At 37.3% G+C, this 23,092-nt stretch overlaps 1 protein-coding gene and 2 long non-coding RNA genes across 4 annotated transcripts; 1 reads left to right on the plus strand and 2 right to left on the minus strand.

Moving 5' to 3' along the window:
• Positions 1-151: 151 nt before the first annotated feature.
• On the minus strand, positions 152-4,458 carry LOC146479952 (uncharacterized). Its single transcript, XR_014864928.1, has 2 exons — positions 3,735-4,458; positions 152-407 (listed from the first exon to the last, which is right to left on the minus strand). It is a non-coding gene; the product is annotated as an uncharacterized LOC146479952 (long non-coding RNA).
• Positions 4,459-5,788: 1,330 nt separating this feature from the next.
• LOC146479953 (uncharacterized) lies at positions 5,789-14,922 on the minus strand. Of its 2 annotated transcripts, none has more exons than XM_085110817.1 (8): positions 14,778-14,922; positions 14,514-14,570; positions 12,552-12,641; positions 12,071-12,134; positions 10,671-10,705; positions 9,193-9,319; positions 8,849-8,995; positions 5,789-7,382 (listed from the first exon to the last, which is right to left on the minus strand). In XM_085110817.1, the coding sequence occupies exons 1-8, from the start codon at positions 14,903-14,905 to the stop codon at positions 7,305-7,307; spliced, it is 726 nt and encodes a 241-aa protein (XP_084966943.1). In that variant the 5' UTR covers positions 14,906-14,922; the 3' UTR covers positions 5,789-7,304. The 2 variants fall into 2 exon arrangements, with proteins under 2 accessions (XP_084966943.1, XP_084966942.1); XM_085110816.1 differs by having other exon boundaries at positions 14,514-14,573.
• Positions 14,923-14,933: 11 nt separating this feature from the next.
• Positions 14,934-16,927, plus strand: LOC146479954 (uncharacterized). The gene is made up of 2 exons (XR_014864926.1): positions 14,934-15,307; positions 16,348-16,927. It is a non-coding gene; the product is annotated as an uncharacterized LOC146479954 (long non-coding RNA).
• Positions 16,928-23,092: the final 6,165 nt, after the last annotated feature.

Here is a 23,092-nt window from a genome sequence, read left to right on the forward strand (position 1 = left end):
CGTGAACGATACTACAGTATATTTGAAATTTGAACGGAGTTTTGAAATTTACACGTCAGTTTTGAAAATCGCCTACGAGATTTCAGAGTTCCCGTATAAATTTCACTAGCTTATTGAAGGTATAAAGCTATGAATTTTTCTTTACATTGTAAAATTGAATATTTCAAGAATAACAATTGTTTCCCAAGTATTTTGAATCTTTTTTTCAGTTAATGCGTCTTTTTCGGAACGATTTCCAGAGAAATGTCCAACATTCCATTCACACGTCGGACATTACAAAGAGAAATTCGAATGTTCATTTCATTCTTGGAAATACTGTTCACGCGTGACCTGGATTGACTGTAATCACTATATAAAGTTCGAGCTAGTTTGTTCCACGGTATTTGTATGTACATACTTTGAAAACACTACGGTGGCCCAGAAGGCTCAAACGCAAACAAAAAAGAAAACGCAAATAAAAAAAAGAAAACGCAATTAAAAAAAAGAAAACGCAAATAAAAAAAAGAAAACGCAAATAAAAAAAAGAAAACGCAATTTAAAAAAAAGAAAACGCAAATAAAAAAAGTAAAACACAAACAAAAAAAGAAAACGCAAATAAAAAAGATAGAAAACGCAAATAAAAAAAAGCAAAACGCAAACAAAAAAGCAAAACGCAAATAAGAAAACGGAAATAAACAACAAAACGGAAGTAAACAGGAAAAACGCGTAGGGACTGAGCTCTAGGATTGTTCGCCATTTTGTTCGCAGAGAAAAGAAAACATTCTACCACCGAAGATGTAATGGACAGAGAGGAATTAAGACCATTGGTTGAACACTATTTTCACCTTGGATTTGAAAATCAAGTCATTGTTGACTTCCTAAACAATCGACATGCAGTCAGGCTAAGTCTTGCAACTTTGAAACGACGGCTTCGTGACTACGGTCTCAGTAGACGTGGCTTGGACGTTGCCCGACGTAACTAATCGAACAGTTCGGTAATCTAACTTAATCGAACCCAATCGAACTTAATCGAACGATTGGGTTCGATTAGTTCGGAAATCGAACACAATCGAACCAAAAAATTTGTGTGAGAGTTCGATTTCCGAACCCAATCGAACCTAATCGAACGATATAATAAATCACTTAAAATATGCCAGTTCAGCGCCAGGACTGTCTTATGCATATGTATATAAGTAAAAATTAATAACAACAACTAATAATCACTTTATTGAAATAACCTTTGGGGATAAAAAATACAGTGGGTTTACTGTAAAATCGAAAATGATATAAGTTCAACGGACTATAAGATAATGCAAATTAGTTGCGAAGAACGCGGTCCTCAACACAACATCCACAACATAACGCGAGACTAGTAATAGTCAAAGATTAGGTAGCTGCGTTCGATGGTTTTTTTTTTTTCGTCGATAGTTTTGTATTGACAAGAGGAACTGCGAGGAAAAGACCGAACAGCCCCGGGGGGTGGGGGGGGGGGGGTCTTGGGTTCAGTTTTGCTGGGTATGTGCCACTGGCCTCTCAGAGCCCCTGCCCCATTATAGTCTATTTTGTGGCCAGTTATAGACCCCATCTTAGTCACTTTTTGGGAAAATATAAGTTTCGCGATCCCAACTAAGTCACTTTCTATTTATGCATCTACTTTCAAGAACGGAATGTAATGCGAGGTGATTGTTACATTTAATAAATAACAACTTTCTGAACTTTTTAACCGAGGTCATTTTGAATCCCTGCTTAATAGAATTTTCTTACCCCAAAAATCCGAAAATGTGCGACCCCATTCTAGTAACTCTATTGAAAATGCAACCCCATTCTAGTCAATCCAGTCTTGAAAATGCGACCCCATGGAACCCATCGAACTCGATCGAAACCTAATCGAACTAATCGAACCCATTCGACCGTTCGATTTGGTTCGATTAGCCCAATTTTTTTGTGAGGGTTCGATTGGGTTCGATTATCGAACTCAATCGAACCCAATCGCGTGATTGGGTTCGATTAGGTTCGATTAAGTTCGATCAATCGAACGTTCGATTTGGTTCGATTAGTTAGGTCGGGACGTTGGCGATCAAGAACTTAGGGAAATCGTGCGAAGGGAAATATCCGGACCTGACGAACTTGGAGGTTACCGAGCAGTTTGGCACTCGCTGAGATTGAATCATCACATCCACGTGCCAAGAGCAAGGGTTGCTAATATTCTTCGGGAGCTAAATCCAGCTGGTACGAGAGAAAGGAGACGCAGAAGGTTGGCAAGACGGAGATATACCAGTTACGGTCCTAATTTCTGCTGGCATGTGGATGGTACGATTAGTGAAGTCCAATTAGTGCATATGCTAATTCTTCCAGCCTGCAGAGCAGTCTGATTTGATTAAGCACCCCTTGTAAACCTTGTTAGTCATTAAGACTGCAAGTCACAATAGTGATCAGCATCAAATTTCTCCATGCCATCTATCAATGTATAATGAAAGAGAGAAGATACGAGTATTAAGAAATGATCACCAGTGAAAAATTCTCTAGATGTTTTAACCTCTTCCTACACATTTTAAAAGAAAATGTACAGAGACCACTGAAGTCAGTAAGGAAAAGTTGTTTCTTGACTTTTGGGACTTTCAACAGACTCAATAGCAGATTGTGTAACACTGATATAGAGGCAAGTGCGGAGAATATTTTTTTATTTTAAACAAATAAGTAACAGTCCCTTTAGAAACCTTTGCAGAGAGCTTATTCAAGCCCCGCTGAAGTTCTGTGTAGGAAGAGGTTAAAACATCTAGAGAATTTTTCACTGGTGATCATTTCTTAATACTCGTATCTTCTCTCTTTCATTATACATTGATAAATGGCATGGAGAAATTTGATGCTGATCACTATTGTGACTTGCAGTCTTAATGACTAACAAGGTTTACAAGGGGTGCTTAATCAAATCAGACTGCTCTGCAGGCTGGAAGAATTAGCATATGCACTAATTGGACTTCACTAATCGTACCATCCACATGCCAGCAGAAATTAGGACCGTAACTGGTATATCTCCGTCTTGCCAACCTTCTGCGTCTCCTTTCTCTCGTACCAGCTGGATTTAGCTCCCGAAGAATATTAGCAACCCTTGCTCTTGGCACGTGGATGTGATGATTCAATCTCAGCGAGTGCCAAACTGCTCGGTAACCTCCAAGTTCGCCAGGTCCGGATATTTCCCTTCGCACGATTTCCCTAAGTTCTTGATCGCCAACGTCCAAGCCACGTCTACTGAGACCGTAGTCACGAAGCCGTCGTTTCAAAGTTGCAAGACTTAGCCTGACTGCATGTCGATTGTTTAGGAAGTCAACAATGACTTGATTTTCAAATCCAAGGTGAAAATAGTGTTCAACCAATGGTCTTAATTCCTCTCTGTCCATTACATCTTCGGTGGTAGAATGTTTTCTTTTCTCTGCGAACAAAATGGCGAACAATCCTAGAGCTCAGTCCCTACGCGTTTTTCCTGTTTACTTCCGTTTTGTTTTTTATTTCCGTTTTCTTATTTGCGTTTTGCTTTTTTGTTTGCGTTTTGCTTTTTTTTATTTGCGTTTTCTATCTTTTTTATTTGCGTTTTCTTTTTTTGTTTGTGTTTTACTTTTTTTATTTGCGTTTTCTTTTTTTTAAATTGCGTTTTCTTTTTTTTATTTGCGTTTTCTTTTTTTTAATTGCGTTTTCTTTTTTTTATTTGCGTTTTCTTTTTTGTTTGCGTTTGAGCCTTCTGGGCCACCGTAAAACACCCTTTGTTCAAAGCACATCAGGATCCACTTAGGCCATAACCAAAAGTGCACTTACCTTGCAAATCTCGTCCCTATTGTAGTCCACTGCAAATTCACAAACAAACTTTCGGAAGAAAAGACGCTTGACGGCGAAAAGCGGAGTTTCGGTAGAAACGAGTCGATAACCGTTATGCCACGATTCGTAGTTTGCAACATACTATGGCTTCCGTTCAGTTGAGTGGACCAGCGAAAAAACAAATCTTTACTTAACATAAGTAACATCGACCCGAAGCTCTCTAAAATTACATCTTAAACTAAGCCCCAATCATAAAATAATTTCCTAATCCAAATCCAACCAAATCGCTTGACACGCTGCCACTTCATAGAGATATGCAAGTAAGGGACCCTTCATGTATGCCTATCCTTGATTCTACTTCAAAATTGTCACGTGAACGAGCCAAAGAAACAATTGAAACGTCTTCTAATTTTTTCGTATCTTCGTTAGAGGTAACCAGTTGACATCAAAAACTTTTTTTTTTTCAAGCTGAAAAACCGACATATAAACGCGACTAAATTATCGATTAACGGTCGAAGCGCGCGCGCACACTATAAAACGGACTACACGCGCGCAATGCAGATCTTAGCTACCATGACAACCAAAACTTGTTTTGGTTTTTCAAGTTTACCAAAACGTGTTTAAAAAGTGCATCCGCAAGAATGTTTGTTTCCTCCGCACGACACTTATTCGTTATGCACTTGTCATCGGCTTCCCCGAGGGGGGGGACCCCGGGCTGATATGGGGACTTTGCTAATTGTGTATTTCAAAGTTCTTGTATTTCCCCAACCGTGCGGGATTTGTTTCTTGCAAAGTCCCCAGTATTTGGCGAACCCAACTGGATTTGAAGATGCACTTCAGAACTTTATTTGGGTTCTTTAAACAGTCGGCAAACACTCGGACTTATTTTTTCTCGAATACTCCATAAGTTGCTATAAATCACTCCTCTTACTGTACATGCGCAGTATGGTGAAAATTTCAACTTTTCATTCAGTCCTGAATTCCCCAGAATCTGTTTTCAATCTATCCGGACTGATGAAGAACAAGGGAAAACACACTATCATGATGGTTCATTGCTGCTTCTAAACACAACGTCCTTAAGTTTCCTGAGTACTCTGAACAGTTGCTGTGATGCTTCAGAAATTAACATTCTTGTGAATATTTAAAAAAAATCAACTTTTTCTATCCTTAACAATTTAACAGACCGCTTCTATTATATCACTAACAAAAGACGACCTGTTGACCTTTAACAGTGACCTCTATAAACAATAATATATACCCAGAGGAATTTTAAAGTTGCCTATGCCTACAAATACGTACAAATTTTTGACGGATGGTCTGTTTGATAGACAAAAAACAATGGATTTTAAAACATACCTTCTTGTTCTCCTCTGCCATCGAGCGAACAAAAATCGTCCCCAATCTCCTCTCAGTTGAACATAAGCGAAGTCCCCATATTTTCCCCGAGAGTAGGGCATTCAAAAATCCAAGTCCCCACATTTCCCCCACCACAAGGGAAGAAATTTGTTGCAAAGTCCCCATAAAGTCCCCATATTCCCCCACATCAGCCCGGGGTCCCCCCCCTCGGGGAAGCCGATGACAAGTGCATTAACTTGCATGGAATTTCTTGAAAGGATCAAAGGAAATTCGATGAGAAATCCAAAGAAAAACCGAAAATGTCACGTAGTGAAAAGAAATGTGCTCCGAGATTCTTTGATGAAAATTTGTGCTGTGAAAAAGTGTTGTGTTTTTGAGAATGCAAATAAAACTTACCTCAGCGTAGCTTGTTTGTCAGCCGGTGAAAGGTCCGATTCTTGGTAGTAACAAGGATGGCACAATAAATAAAGGAAAAGGTAAAATTTCGACTGAATTATGCAACTTTCCCATCTCACAAGAAGCACACAACTTGTTGCTTTCGCAAGTAACAGAGAAGTGAATGCTTGACGTCACAATGAAGCTTTGTGACGTTTCTGTGCGCGCGGAGAGTCGATAGGAGTCATTCCCAGACTTCCCTTTTCTAAACCATCAATGTTTGTCAATGTTTGTAAAAACAAAACAAAACAACAATAACAAAACTTGAAAAACAAAACAAAAACAATCACACAAAAAAAAACAAAGGAACAACAACAACAACAAAAGAGAAGACCACATTCTATCAAAACAAAAACAAGAACAAACGCGCACGCTTGGTCAGCTTCTTAGTATTCCGTAATAACCGCGCGAAATGGAATTTACACGAAAAAAGGTCGAGGGCGCACGGGTGATGGGAAAACTTCTGCGATTTGCCGCATTAAAAGAAGAGACAGGAGCCTTGTCTAATCTGGATGAAATCTCTTTATACTTACAGAGTACGAATTCAGTTACAATTCTCAAATTTATACGTTTGTTATCACCACGTTTATACGGGAAAGTCAGACGCAAAAACTACTTTCACCAGGAAACAAAACTTATCTTTAAAACATTTTCTTGCTATGCCCGATTTACCTCATAAAATGCAGACAGAGACGACTAACAGTTATTCACACTGTTGGGGATGCGTGCCTGCCGTACATAACACTTGGATTGCCATAAAAACCGATCCGCGAGAAAGCGATCCACTCTCAAGATCGGAGTAAGTTCGGACCTGAGAGAGCGGCGGAAATCGGCGGAACAGACCGGAGCGGCGCAGGGGCCCCTGGCACCAAAATGGGTCCGAAAAGTGTCCAACGAATGAAAAAGGGCCTGTCCTATACGGTTTTCGTAACGGGAGGGAAACTCTCCAGGATAATTATCAACAACAACTTTAGACTCTACGCTACATCGTTAACTGAACGATATATTTGTGAGTGTTTAGATTTTATTGGCTCCACGTTTAAAGGGTTTTGTAAGTAAGATTTCCAGGCGCTTTAAACGAGGCGTGGTCAAAGGATGATTGCGGGTATTTTCATTTGAGAGGTTAACGCTGACGATAAACTTGTCCAACAACGAGACCACTCTTCGTGAAAGATGGTAAATGTAAGCAGGAAATTCTAAATTTTTCACTTAAAGTTGCAGTTAAGATGGATTAAAATAAAGTTGCACTCATTCAAACATGAAGATAATGACTGGTCCTTTGGTCGGTTTGCAGTACTGTACAACAGCGCAGAATAAAGCTAATCCACTTGTCGGGAAAAGAATCTGAACTATAGGAAAAACAAGTGGATGAAATTCTTTTATTGACTAAAGCAAGGGATGCCTCGGGTAAACATTTTCTTAAAAGACGTTAAGACTTTTCCCAGCTGTGATATATGTCCATTTGTTAAAAATTTCACGAAACCGTCAGTTAACTGGACATGTCTGTTCAATACTCCATACACGGCAGAAACAAAACAGCACCGCCTTCAAAAAAAAAAAAAAAAAAAAAAAATTAAATTGCGGCTTGCAGTCTTTTCTTGTAGCCCCATTGAACCCATGTACAGCATTCTACTTTTCACATTACGGCATTTCTCAAGTAGGGTTGACATGTGGCCATTAAGGAGGTGGATAATGAAGTTGAAATCAAGTTTCACAAAGTGTTTCTACCACCGATAATGTGCAAAGGCGCGGTTATCTTCCGCTCGCTTGTGAAGTTCACGTTTCTTGTTTATCGCTGTACCCTGCAGACGAAACAACAACCGGAATAAAAAATAAATACATGGTGAAATTCCCCAAATAGGCCCCGAGCTTATTTCAGTTCAAAGGGCCGATTTGCAGGCTCATTTTCGAAGAGGGGAGGGAGTTTTGTGTTTCAACATCGGTTGAGTTTGAGACTACAGTTTGATAGCTAATCATAACAGTTCACAAACTTATACTCGAGGAGGAGAGGTGGGGGACATTTTAGAGCCTTGAAACTTGACGGATGCTTATATTGGGCGGGGAGGGGCATATATTCGGAATTTCACGATATCTAAGGAACAGGAACCATTTTATGCGTTTCCACAGAGTACAAGTAAGTGTCTTGGGAAAAAGAGAACCTATTACCGAGTAACGAGTGACTTTTTCTTCCAAAATTCAGCGAGTCAGCATTTCTGTCAATTCTGTAGAAACACGGACGAAATGTTTTCAATTTATTTCATAAAAAATCACGCGATGTCGGAAAGCTATCGTTTCTTGGGATTTCCACTCTTTAAATTGGTCTTTACTATAGAGTTGTCAAACAAATACGAACACGATACAGAGCGTCAGGGCAAGTTAGCTTTATCGCGAAGAAATTCAATATCTGCCAATTCTGTTACTTTCCTATTCAAACCCTTCAACACCAAACGTCTGTATGCACCCCGCTAATGTTATCTATTACAGAAAATGCACTTTATGGAAAATGGTTATACATTGGTGAGACAGGAAGGAGACTCGGCGGCCGATTTCGCGAACACTTTTGAGACGTTCAAAGAAAAGACAAAGATGCATTCCAAACCAGTCGCTCGACACTTTGACCTGCCTAACCATTCTCACAAATACATGGCACTCTGTGGCATTTCTCAACATCATGGTAACACAGAAAGCGCCAGAAATTACGAGCAAAATTTCCTCTTCCAAATCGGCACCCTTAATCCCCACGGAATCAACGAACGCTTTTCATTCGACTAATTTATTCTTGCTTCCCACGCTACCATGCTTTCACCAATGGCGTGGCCCCACTTCTCTCACTTTATAGAATACGAAGTCTTCCTGGTACTCGTCCCCAGTAGTCTAGGTTCGCAAGGGTTGACGGGAAGAAGGAAAAAAGATGCAAGGGGCCAGAAAGTCAATTCTCTTGAACTGGGTCCTTTTGTGTCTCACGGTATTCATTATTTGTCTCTTATGAACATATTGATGATCCGATGAAGGTTTGTCGCGACCAACCGCTTGAACAGAACTACTGCATGCATCAGACTGCAAAACGTCATAGTTTTTATCTTCAAATTCATGAAGGACCCATGAAGGCGCGAATTGCGAAGCATGAAAAACATAACTCGCACAACTTTCACACCTCACTGTTGACCACAGTGTCGAGTCAGAGACGGACCAACGCGTCAAAGGCGCGCCATTCTATAGTCTATTGATTTGCTTCAATGTTGAAAGGGGAAAACAATTCAGTTCTTACCTCGTTGTTGTAGGCATTAAGTAACTCCTTGGCTAGTTTCTTGTACATTCTGGCATTTTTGTTTGTTTTCTGTTGTTCACGAGCAGCAGTGATCAACCATTTGATTGCCAGAAATCGACGACGTTGAGGAGGGAGAGGAGAGGGGACCTGGAAAAACAAAACAGAGAAAAAGAATTTAAAGTAGGATACGTTGCCGTAGTGCCAGCATGCCCGTCTATGTCTATCTGTCTGTCCGTACGGTCCATCCGTCTGTCTGTCTGACTGTGAACATGTACATAAAAGCTAAACAGATCACATGACAGAGCACAAACAACACATAACCTTGACCTGAGGACACTCCTCACCTGGAAGACCCTTCCTCCTCTCTCCATGGATATGACGCCCACAACTGGTTTACAATTCTCCACTGCCTCTATGAAAATTTGTAGTGGATCCGTCTGAATTGACTCAGGGTCAGATGATTCCCTTTGTCTGAGAAAAAAAAAAGCAGACAAGAAAAACAGACAACTTGAACAGGGGAATTAACACAACTTTGCAAAGTCAGCAACAGCAAAGAGTCAACGACTCCGGCAACTTGTTGTCATAACAAGTCATCATCATCATCATCATTTATTTATTTGCCTTAGTAAAAAAAGAAGAAATGATAAAATTTACAATAATGGCAAGGAGACCTCAAGAAACCACCAGGCTTATCAAATACAAATACGAAGCTGATGTAAAAATGATGTGAAAAATTAATACACTCAGTCAACTACCTTTACTGCAGACACCCTTGGGGCTGCAAGTTAGTGTCCTTAATAGTAGGAGTTTATTTCAGTCAAACGTCTGTACTCTATTTTCGCTTGGGATTTAGCTGCTATCCACATACATTGGACTGGCCTGAAAATAGCCAAGCTTATCTAGGCAGGCCAGTCAAAGATTTTGATATTATAAATAAATAATAAAATAATTATTACTTACATATATAGAGGATAATTATTACATGGCCACTTGGAGATACGAAATTTCTCTTCTTATGCTGAAAAATATTTCACTTGTTTGCTGTAACGGTCGTCAAATATTTTACAACACTTGTAGAGAAACATCATATCTCCGCGCGGTCATGTTATATCCTCTATGTAACTACATGTATGTAAGTAATAATCATTTTATTATCTATTTATAATATCATAATCTGTGACTGGCCTGCCTAGATAAGCTTGCTATTTGCAGGTCAGTCAAATGTATCAATGTACCATGTATAAATCAAAGAACAAAGTTGAAGAGTCTAGCTTTAACACCTGCTATAGTTGAACAAACTCAACAAAACCTTCAGTTGATGTTATGGGTGATGTTGATGGGTGTAGGGGCATTTTACTCAGAAACGAAGAGAACAAGATTGTTACAGGTGAGAAGGTCACTGCATCATGTGTCAAAAAACATGTACATAAACATGACTGTAAAATGTAATCATGCATAAAAGTTTTCAACAATCAAAATTTGATGAATTGTTGAGCTGTTGCAGGTAGTAAAAATATGATCAGTACCGTAACACTGGCATATATACCAAGTTTTGAAGCTCAAATTTTGGAAAAAATGTTTTTTGGAAAACAATTAAAGTGAGGTCAAGAGGAAGTTTCTTTATTTATCTATTTATCTGAGAGATAAGAGTAAAAGAGAAATACGAGAAATAACGAAAAGAGAAAGAATGAAAGAGAAATGATGAAGGACGTCTGACATAGAGTGGAGAGCCACAACAGCTGTCACCAGTCTCAGTGGACATACATGCACCCTTGTACTTACTGTGGGAGAATAATAAATTTATTATTGCCATGCAACTTACATTTTTAGTTGTTCCGTTTTGACATCTTCAAGTGCCTGAAACAAAATTCAATTGGAAACTTCTCATAATTTTCCTGACCATTAATGCCATGACAATGCAAATTATTCAACAAAGTTTTTACACAGTGATCATTGACTGAATAAATCCAGCAAAATTTTCCAGTGATATGATTTTCCTATCACTCTTAACGACAGTACCTCTTTATACAGAGGAAGTTTTACACTTTTTATGACTAAGCAGAAAAAGCAGATCTTACTCGTAGCAATGGCTATTGAGATCCAAAAAGGAAAATTGGGGGTATATACCCACATTTTTCAGAGAAAACAAAAAGCTTTAAAATATGTAACAATTTTTTTTCAAATTGAAGCATAATTATCTTTGAAAAATATGTGGTTACACTTAATTCTGTTTTTGGGTTATAATAAACCTTATTCCAAAATGGCTACCATTTTAAAGGGGCAGTATCATGGGGTTTTTGGTATCTTTTGTTAAAAATGATGAAATAAGACCTTCAATCAGCTGCCATATAATTCTAGAATGACAAGAGGAAAGAATCCAACTCAATTCTTGAAAGGAACAACTTGTGATCTGTTCTAGCGCATTTTGGAAACAAAAATGCGAGAACTTGAAAAACATTAGCCTAGCATTTTTCAAGTTTCAATCCATACCAGCCTACTCTGTCTCTGGCCAGAGGCACTAATCGACTGTTTTATTTCACTGGGGTGATAATTTATAACAAACTTGACAATTATTTCTTTGTTTCTTCTGACAGACAAACATTTTTGGGTTTTGAAATAACAGCAAATTTGAGTGATACTTCCCCTTTAAGTATAAACATGCTTTTGTCTGTATTCAAATTAGCCCTTCTCTCCTTGTTCAAGGTAAAGTATTCTCTTGATTTTTGAGTTTAAGAACGAGGCAAGAAGGGCTACTTTGAATACCAACAAAAGAACATTAAAATGGTAGCCATTTTGGAATAAGGTCTATAACCTCTGCTTTTTTCCACAATTAGTCACCAAATACACAAAAATTAATTATCTTTGTTTCAGTTTCTCAGACTAACCTGAGAATTGCAAAGATCATGTATGCAATGAAGCAAAAGGAGGTACTGTCCTTAGTAATGCCCACTTGTCTTGCAATTGAAGGGCTCAGTGTATTTATTTAACCAACCTACATGTATAGTGCATTTCAGATACATGTAGCTTTAAATGCCGTTTTAAGCTCAGATTCACCAGAGTTTTTGCACGTGGCCTTGAATTCCTTCAGGAAACATTACTCCAATGTTTTATCTGCTGCTATAAGACGGTTAAGCACCAAGCACCAAGCACTGCAATATATTGTTGTTGGCCCATTTCGTTCATTGAACAGTGGCTGGCAATCTCACACATTGTTCAACTTACCATTTTAAAAATATTCTGTGACACAGACTTCTTGCCATCCCACATCATACAGTTGACAAATTTGCTGAGTATGAAACAAAAACAGAATTAATTAGTTAATTGCTATGTTTTTTCTCTTAATTAAGTAGCACTGAGAAGGGTTTCATGAATCCTATATCTAGTTAAAATGATCACTAAGTTGCATTATTTCCAACAACAAGAGGTGACTTCATTTTTATTACATGAGCACAATTTTATTAAAAAATGCAACAGGTCAACATGTGAAGTTGGGATGAACTACCTTAGCAAGCAGTCATCCCTAACAAAGCATAACATTAATAATGTCAAATGTTCCCATATATGTATGTGTTTCACGTTCTAAAACTGTCAGTGCTGTTTGTGGCTTAATGACTTGCGCATTCAATAAAAGACTATGTACAACCATAGACAAGAACTACATCTACATGATTTTGTCCCCCTAATTATGTTTAATTAATCTTACTTGACTAGTTCATTGTCAAATATTGATGATGTTAAATGAGAATCTGCAGCCTTTGGAATTTCCAACTCTTCATCTTTGTCTGAAATATTTCTAATGAGAGAAAATTCCTCAGTCAAGAGACATCACATTAGTGAGCCAAGCCCAGGGCACAGTTGAAAAAATAAAACAAATAAATAAATATTAAATAATAAAGTTGTGTTTACATGAAAGTGTGTACAGCCTTCAGAGTTTATGATTTGAAATTTATCAAACAACCAAAGCATTAAAATTGTCGAGCCAGCTGACATTGCAGTGTCATACAGATACTGATTGAACCACAGTTAATGCAATTTGCATAATTTTGGCATATAAACAGTTTATGCTAAAGTCAAAATTCATAAAAATGTAGTCTAAAGCCCCATTCACACCAACAAAACATGTTTTATTAAACCAGGTTTAACAAAATGAAAATTGGTAACAGAGGGCTGAACCATTGGCTTTGACATAGGATTCAAGTAAACTTTAACTTATGCTTTCATTTGTGCTAAATCTGTAGTCGACAAAAATTCAAAAGCAGCAGCTTTTAAATGTGTTTAAGCCTTGGTGTGAAGGGGGCATAAGGAAATATCCATATCCCCACCCCTACAGAATGGATTGGGAATTAAGAGGGTGGGGGTTCTCAGTGGCCCAATAAATTTAAAGGAAAGTATGAAGCAAATTAGAATTTCAAGAGGGGACAGGAGAGGTCTTAGAGAAAATCGTTTTGGTGAGGGACATAATTATGCATATATTTTCCAGGAACTAAATGTACACAATCAGCAAAGAACTTAGCCGCTTCAACTTCCTTTTGACCCAACTATCTGCCCCTGGGTCTACGAGGATGGCTGCAAACATGGCAGGCTCATACAGCTGTACATGAACTCCTATTAAATTACAGTAGTTTGTATAACTTTCAATTAGCTGATACAGTGTATTACAGCTGCAGATTGATGAATTTTCCAACAGTTTGTCAAATTTGCCAAATTTGCAGTACTGTGTGTATTTACTTGGCATGAGTAAATAATAATAAGAAAGAACAAAGGGTGGTGACAGATCCTAGTGTTCCAGCTTGCCACAACTCAATAAATTATTATTGCATACATAAATGTAATATGAAATAAATGTGATGTTATTTTTCAAGCCTGGTGAATGAATGAAATGATGTATTATTCCAGAAAGTGACATAGGCATACTTAGAAAAAAAATCCGAGTGCTCCTATCAGGAGTCAAATTTAGGACCTTCTGATTACTAGTTCGGATGCTCTACCACTGAGTTACAGGAGACTCGTGGGAGCTAAGGCCATTAAACTAGGTTCATGGGACAAACATCCTGCGTACTGCTAGGATTTGAATGTCGAACGTGTGGTATATGAAGTAAATGTGATGTTATATTTCAAGTCTGGTGAATGAATGAGAATGATGTATTATTCCAGAAAGTGACACAGGCATACTCGGAAAAAAAATCCGAGTGCTCCTCTCAGGAGTCGAACCTAAGACCTTCCGATTACTTGTTCAGATGCTCTACCACTGAGCTACCGGAGACTCGTGGGAGCTAAGGCCATTAAACTAGGTTCATGGGACAAACATCCTGCGTACTGCTAGGATTTGAATGTCGAACGTGTGGTATATGAAATAAATGTGATGTTATATTTCAAGCCCGGTGAATGAATAAGAATGATGTATTATTCCAGAAAGTGACACATACATACATCATTCTCATAACTGTAATAGTCTCCCATTTAAATCTAAATCTAAATATGTCATATTTGCAATAGGACTAGGTCTATCACAAAAAGTAATAATTTTATTCACTCTTTCTCCTGCATTTTAAATATAAAATTATGTATTTCATATATTCCACTTCCATCAATTTAGCTGCCTGTTAGAATGATAGCAAATTGCTTCATTAGACAACATTTTTACAAGTTTGGTTTTAATACTTACAATGAAGAAAGTGTTGACAAGCACATACTCCTTGAAACCACGGCACAATTTTGTGTTCTGCTTATAAGATCGTAAAAGAAATGTAAAAAGAAAAAAAAATGAAATTATTTTGTTTGGCGAGAAATCCGTAAGAAAGCTTTGGTCAAAATATTATTGAGAAAGGCATAAGCTAACTATATTAAAGTAACCAGTTTTCGCAGTGTACGTAAAATTTGTGTAAAATTTGCAAACAAAATCCGTCCATTCAAATAGAAATAACCTTACCTCACTGACGAATTCAAAATTTTAGCTTTCGAAACGCTGAAATTTCTTGATATTACTCTAAGAACCTTGTTATTTTGCCGCGAACACGAGAGGCAAGTTAACACGACCGCAGCTTTTCTGGTCGCCATGTTGGATTTGGAGTGAAAACGAGGGTTGAGAAAAGATAACATCGGCCTAAGGGAGGTGACGTCATCGGGTTATTCTTCGGAGCAGCCACGAACCGAGATCCGATTATACCGGAAATTGACCTGCATTCACTCTCTTTCAGTAGTAATGGCGGACGACGTCGGGGAAATAAAGACTTCGAACGTTTAATAGGATTCGTTATGGTAGAATACAGAGTTCTTTCTACTTTCGTTTCTCGGCGTCTGAACACTGACCTCAAGGATTTTACGTTCGATTTGTGGAAGAAACGTGGAACTATGAAAACAGTCAAGATTTGCTCAGGTAACATCGGCCTACGGGAGGTTAACATCGACCCAAAGGAGGTTAACATCGGCCTACGGGAGGTTAACATCGACCTAAGGGAGGTACGTTTTATAGCACCACGTTTGTATCGTATGTGTTATACTGGCACAATCGTACACATGGAAAGCTTATTTGCCAGCATTAAAACTTACAATCTTGCAGGAGCTTTTCTTATTATTGACCTGAGTGTGATTTCATTAATTTTATTACCAACTCATAACATCCACCCACAGGAGGTTAACATCTACCTAATGGAGGTACAGTGGCTTGCAGTGTATATTTTATAAGTTATGTATCATAAAAGTCAATTCATAGGCATAGAAACTTACTCTCTAGCAGGGAAACTTGAGATCATAAGGAGCTTTTCTATCATTGACTTGAATTTCATAAATATTTTCATTTTTACCAACTCATAACGTCCGCCTATAGGAGGTAAACATCTACCTAAGGGAGGTTATGGTATTATAATAAGGAAGGATGGACTTGAAGAAAGCTTACAAATCTTAAGGGGCTTTTGCATTTCGTGTACATGCCGTTTTAGAATAAATTTATTTATAAAGAGTTATTATTATTATTATTATTATTATTATTATTATTATTATTATTTGAAAAGCCTTTTAATCTCACTAGAATTAGATTAATGAGAATTTTCTCATTTTTTTATTTACACTCATAACATGGAATATATTATTATCAATACTATTTTTTGGCAACACACTGACCTATACTGGGCCATTTATATTCATCTAATGGAACAATTTTACAGCCATAAAGATTTGCTGTGAGAGGTGTTATGGGTTTAAATAGAAAAAATGCAGGTGTATTAAATTAGCATAATAGCTGTTATGATGATTAAAGGCAATTGTTTTCTTGTTGTTATCGTTTTTTCTTGGTTGACCCCATCAACCTGTAATTTCCACATTAAATTTTGCTAGAAGTGACTGTTTATGACTGTTGAAATGATAGATCATTTTTAAAAATATAACCCGTAATATGTCAGAATTTATTTTAATTTAATTTGTGATCACTTACAAGAGGTTTGACTGTTTGACTGCTTACTACAGTACATTAACAATATTGGTTTTATTTTATTTCTTTTCAGAATGCAATACTTAAACTGTGCAGACCACTGAAGAAACTGCTACTTCAAAGACACCTATGACTCATCAATTCCTCAAAAGACATTGTGTACAACAGATGTTGTTGAACTGTTATTGTCAAGCTTGACCTCTCGTCATGTGGCAAAATTATGTAAAATTTGATATTCAAGTTTGTAGGGTTAATTGACGGAGGATCTCCCATATAATGATGGATTGGATGCAAATGGTCATAATTTTGTTCCTCTCTGGCAGGAAATTGTGTAGATTGGTATATATGTACCACTTAGAGTGCAATGATACAAAATGACCAACATTTTTAAGTAATGTTTAATTGGAAGAAAGATTCTTAGTCCTTTCTAGAACTTAAGGACGGTGCCTACTATTGTTACTGCGCATACGTTCTGTGCATCTTGAGATACTCAGGTTTCTTATGGGTGGTGCCTACTATTACAGGGATATTTTTGCGCACTTTAAAACTATGCGGAGAAAGCAGAACTTAGCAAGTGATTTTGGTATCCAAAAAGAAAACTGGGGGGAAATCATGCATTTTTCAGAGATAATAAAGCTTTAATTTGGAAAAAAGCGCCATACATTGCTTTGTATTTTGCTGCTTTTTAGAATAATATTGTTGCTTGGTTATTTCTAAAAAATGCGTGGTTACCCCCAATTTCCTTAAATTTGGCTTTCAATACCCGCTACCAAGATCTGCTTTTCCCGCATAGTGATAAACCGTGCGAAAATACTTCGCTATTAGTGGGCACCGTCCTTAAGCAGTTGTGAAAAGAAATCCAAAAAAAAAATAACTGAGGGTCTTTCTTCTACTTAATCTTTCACCTGATATTGAAATGTATCTTACAAATATCCATATTCAATTACAGTTATGGTTGCTAACCTTTATGGTTATTGAGTCAAAAAGATATGACATAAAGAGCTATTATTTTGTAAGTCAACAAATCTGTACCTCAAGTAAAGGTCAAAATGAAATTGAGCCATGCCATGAACCTTTGAGTGTGCTTTTCAAAAGATCCAAATGACCACCCCTAAATGTTTTCATTTTCATGTTTTAAGCTCATGACGTGTCATTTGTTATCAAGTAAGCTCTATGCTTCTAAATATGGGTAGAACTTTGTCATGGGTTGGAGAACAAGTCAAATTTGAACAAAAAATAAATGCCTTGTACCCCCCCCCCCCCCCCTCCCGCATGGCATTTGACCATGTACCATGCCTGGGAAGAAGGGAATTGAATTTGGCTGGGGTAGAGAAATTGAACTGAATTTACACTGTGCCTTTGGCATTGGAGAATTTGGACTTTTCTCTTTTTTTTTTTTTCTTCTGTTTGAATACAATAGTTATTGAACAACTGAGACAATATAATATATAATGCTCTTTATTCATAATGATAGTACAAGAGAGTGCATGGTAATAAGTAATACCTGTAAATCGATATTGAGATGCCGAAGCCGGGGGCTTATATGGCACAATTCATACAGGAGATTGGTCAAAATGGTGCAATTACTTTACAGTTTACAAATAAATAAATAAATAAATAGATAAATATTAATGTTAATAATAGTGGTGATAATAATAATAATAATAATAATAATAATAATAATAATAATAATAATAACTTAAATGAAAAAAAATTAAATAAATAACAAATAAAATATTAAATTAAGCTAAGCCGTGTATACGAGAGTTCAAAAGGACATGAATTCACAATTTGATTGGAAGTAATCTCTAAGTTTTTGTCTACAATTCGAGATAGTAAGTGAATTACCTAAATCAAGAGGGTTGTCATTCCAAATTTGAGGGCCTTGTGCATGAAGTTCAAAAGCCCCTTAAAATTCATAAGCTTTCTTCAAGTCAATTCTTCCCTATTATAAAACATACTTGCATGGTGCTATAAACATCATGACTTCCCTCAGGTAGATGTTTACCTCCTGTATACGCAGGTGGAATTGTTATCACTTGGTAAAAATAAATGAAAATATTCAAGTCAATGATAAAACAGCTCCTTATGATCCCAAGTTTCCCTGCTGAAGAGTAAGCTTCTATGCGTATGAACTGAGTACACAATGTCTTTTGTGGAATTAATGAGTCATAGGTGTCTTTGAAGTAGCTGTTTCTTCAGCGGGCGGTGCAGTCTAAGTATTGCATTCTGAAAAGAAATAAAATAAAACCAATATTGTTAATGTACTGTAGTAAGCAATGAGAGAGTAATGTACAATTGTCTTTTAAGGTTTCTTAATAATCATAACATTCTCTCTGACAATCAGTATGGTTTTCGCAAGCATCACTCCACGGCTAGCGCTTATGCTCTTACTTGTTTATATGACAAAATCTCTTTCGCCATTGACAATAAGGAATGCACAGTTGGTATTTTTATAGACTTGTCCAAGGCCTTTGACACCGTTGATCATAACATTTTGATTTCAAAATTAGAGCATTATGGTGTTCGTGGCACTTCACTTAGAGGGTTTGAAAGCTATCTAAGCAATAGACAACAATATGTGGAATTTAATGGTGTCAGTTCGGAGTCTTGCGAAATTAAGTGCGGGGTGCCTCAGGGTTCTATACTAGGTCCTCTACTCTTTCTACTCTATATAAATGATCTGTGTAACGTGTCAAAGGTCGTGGATTTTATTCTTTTTGCAGATGATACAAACATATTTTTCTCCCACAAAGATTTTAACTTGCTTTCTGGAATCTTGAATTCTGAAATGCTTAAATTAACTCAATGGTGTCGAGCAAACAAGCTGTCCATTAACTTTAAAAAATCAAATTTTATGGTTTTTAGACCACCCCAAAGGAGGAAAACACTTGATATATCTATTCAAATTGACAACAATGCAATTGAACGTGTAAAAGAGACAGTATTTTTAGGTGTTATCCTCAATGAGCATCTGTCATGAAAGCCTCACATTCTTAGTGTTTCTAGAAAAATATCAAAATCAATAGGTATTATTTATAAGTCTAGTTTTTGCCTTCCCAAAACCTCCTTACGCTCCTTGTACTATAGTCTAGTTTACCCTTACTTAATTTATTGTGTTTCTGTGTGGGGATCGACATATCAGTCTAATTTAAATCGGATTATTGTTCTGGAAAAGAAGATAATCAGAATAATATCTAAAGTTTCTTTTGATGCTCATACTGGTGTTCTTTTTAAAGAACAGGAGATTTTAAAATTCTCTGCCATTTATTTATACCAAATAGGTAAATTTATGTATCTTTTTAAAAGAAGCTTACTTCCAAATTATTTTCGCGATATGTTAACTCTTGCAAGCCAGATACATTATTATAATACAAGAAATTCCAACCTTTTCTATAAATAGGATAGAATAGGAATTTCAGTGGAATCCACAAGGTGGCTCTTCCATCCACTGTTTCCAGGTCGAATTGGAATTTGGAAATGTTGGTTTTTGTGGAGGGAGGAAAACCGGAGTACCCCGAGAAAAACCCTCGGAGCAGGGACGAGAACCAACAACAAACTCAACCCACATATGACGCCGAGACCGGGAATCGAACGCGGGCCACATTGGTGGGAGGCAATTGCTCTCACCACTGCGCCATCCCTGCTCCCACATATACCTTATACCTTCTATTACCTTATTGTCGAACTAATCTTCGAAAATTCTCAATTCGGTTTCAAGGTCCTACGCTTTTCAACTCGCTTAGTCGTGAAATTCAAAACAGTGAAAGTATCAGTTTGGCAAAAGACTTAGAAAATTCCTTCTTTCTAAGTTAAATTGACTCTTTGTTGAGCTACACACCTTTTTCTTTTTCTTTTTTTTTTTTCTTCTTTTAAAAAAAATTAATTGGAATCTTCATTCATTACCATTAACTTCTATGGTTTATCCTATAGTTCCAGGACGCCTATAGTTAATAAGCCACAGGCTTCTATATAGGCTTCCTAGCCTTTAACACATTTCATCTTGTAAATAGTTTAGTAGGAATATTGTGTATCATCTTTAATGTATTTATGTTGTATTTTTTGGTTAATGGCAAATAAAAAATGAAGCAGTCAAACAGTCAAACCTCTTGTAAGTCAGATCACAAATTAAATTAAAATAAATTCTGACATATTAAGGGTTATATTTTTTAAAAATGATCTATCATTTCTACAGTCATAAACAATCACGTCTAGCAAAATTTAATGTGGAAATTACAGGTTGATGGGGTCAACCAAGAAAAAAATGACAACAACAACAAGAGAACAATTGCCTTTCACTGTATTCCATGTTATGTGTAAATAAAAAAATGAGAAAACTCTCATTTATCTTATTCTAGTGAGATTAAAAGACATTTCAAATAATAATAATAATAATAATAATAATAATAATAATAATAATGATGATAATAATAATAATAATAATTATTATTATTATTATTATTATTATTTATAAATAAATTTATTCTAAAATGGCATGTACATGAAATGCAAAAGCCCCTTAAGATTCGTAAGCTTTCTTCAAGTCCATCCTTCCTTATTATAATACCATAACCTCCCTTAGGTAGATGTTTACCTCCTATAGGCGGATGTTATGAGTTGGTAAAAATGAAAATATTTATGAAATTCAAGTCAATGATAGAAAAGCTCCTTATGATCTCAAGTTTCCCTGCTAGAGAGTAAGCTTCTATGCCTATGAATTGACTTTTGTAATACATAAGTTATAAAATGTACACTGTGAGCCACTGTACCTCCCTTAAGTAGATGTAAAACCTCCTGTAGGTGGATGTTATGAGTTGGCAATAAATGAAATGACACTCAGGTCAATGATTAGAAAAGCTCCTGCAAGATTGTAAGTTTTAATGCTGGCAAATAAGCTTTCCATGTGTACGATTGTGCCAGTATAACACATACGATACAAACGTGGTGCTATAAAACGTACCTCCCTTAGGTCGATGTTAACCTCCCGTAGGCCGATGTTAACCTCCTTTAGGTCGATGTTAACCTCCCGTAGGCCGATGTTACCTGAGCAAATCTTGACTGTTTTCATAGTTCCACGTTTCTTCCACAAATCGAACGTAAAATCCTTGAGGTCAGTGTTCAGACGCCGAGAAACGAAAGTATAAAGAACTCTGTATTCTACCATAACGAATCCTAACAAACGTTCGAAGTCTTTATTTCCCCGACGTCGTCCGCCATTACTACTGAAAGAGAGTGAATGCAGGTCAATTTCCGGTATAATCGGATCTCGGTTCGTGGCTGCTCCGAAGAATAACCCGATGACGTCACCTCCCTTAGGCCGATGTTATCTTTTCTCAACCGAAAACGAGAGGGGACTGGTGGATGGATTCTCCGGCCGCTATGTTTCTTGGGATAGAGATGCTTTGACCACAGGATTACCAAGCTAATTATATCGCTACAGTCGAACCTCCCTTTGCGACTACCTCTCGTAAGCGACCACCTCTCATAAGCGACCACTTTTCCAAAATATCAAAAGTTTTCAAGTCAAATCACTATAGATGGAACCTCTCGTAGGCGACCACCTCTCGTAAGCGACCACCTCCCGTAAGCGACCACTCTTAGAGATGATTGTTTAAAATTTTCTGTTGTTTTTAACCTCCCGTAGGCGACCACTTGACACGGCACAATCTGCTGTTTCTCTCACGGGCGGAAATTGACTGTAACATATTGGCCCACATCACTACAGTGGATGCCGTATTACTAAAAATCCCACAGCCGGAGCAACCGGAAGTGTCTCCCGACATTAAAACAATTATAACATATACATGCACTATGGTACACTGAAATAAACTTTAATCAGGTTGAATCCCTTATAGGAAAAAAAACTCTCTTATCTGGTTAATAGCATGCATGTACATGCACGACCGGTGATGACTCTCTCAACCTCGTATTATTAAACAGAAAAATTGTGGCGATAACTGGATTATGTGGCGTCAACTGGATTATGTAACAAACAAACAAACGCCAAAGTTGTTGATGTGTTATGCTTGACATGTAACATTGCAAAAATGCCGTTTACTGATTGGTCCTAAATCAGGCAGTCTAAAGAAAAGTTTTTACTTAGGGTTTCGATACATGATTACCATCATGTAAATTACCCGAAATTTAGACCTCCCCCCCCCACCCCCCTTTGTGGTCTGACCTCTGGTAAGCGACCACCTCCCGTAAGCGACCACATATCCTTGACATTATGGGTGGTCGCTCACGGGAGGTTCGACTGTCAGAAATCCCATTCAAGCAACCATTGTATTATTTGTTAATTTGGATACCGATCCAAATTAACTGTTAATTTGGAAACCGATATTTTAGATATTTTGAAATAATATATTCCTGACAAAATCAGCATTATTTTTTACCCTTAAATAATACACAATATAATTAATAGGTAATAGGACTACATGCTGTTCAATTTGGAAATAATTGGATTCAAAAAAATTCCTCGGACTGCCAAATTGGACTCGGCCTACAGCCTCGTCCAGTTTGGCAGTCCTCGGGATTTTTCTCATCCAATTATTTCCAAATTGAACAGCATGTAGTCCTATTAGATATACTAACTGACTGGTGAGATGTACCCTGCCATGTCGGCAGGTGAAATCAGGGAGGGGGATGGGGAACGAGAAAAAGTGAGATAAAAAAGTGGGAGGGGCTTCTTTCTCTCTATTTTCCTCGCCCTGTCCCCCTCCCCGAAATTAAGGTAAATTAGTAGCTGTAAAGATACACTGACGTTTAAGTGCTAGCCCTTCGTCGGAGTGAAGGGCATTGAATCGAGAAAAGATTAA

The sequence above is a fragment of the Pavona decussata genome, unplaced genomic scaffold (assembly GCF_977016875.1).
Source record: "Pavona decussata unplaced genomic scaffold, jaPavDecu1.1 SCAFFOLD_58, whole genome shotgun sequence".
NCBI classification, from domain to species: Eukaryota; Metazoa; Cnidaria; class Anthozoa; order Scleractinia; family Agariciidae; genus Pavona; species Pavona decussata.

What these genes read in the sequence shown, in the direction of transcription:
- LOC146479953 (XM_085110816.1), bottom strand. Translation starts at nt 14,905, where the DNA reads ATGGCGACCAGAAAAGCTGCGGTCGTGTTAACTTGCCTCTCGTGTTCG. An exon ending in TTGTCAACACTTTCTTCATT is followed by an intron (nt 12,642 to 14,513) that starts GTAAGTATTAAA and finishes TTCTCTCATTAG; the next exon opens with AAATATTTCAGACAAAGATG. An exon ending in TTAATGCCTACAACAACGAG is followed by an intron (nt 7,383 to 8,848) that starts GTAAGAACTGAA and finishes TTTCGTCTGCAG; the next exon opens with GGTACAGCGATAAACAAGAA.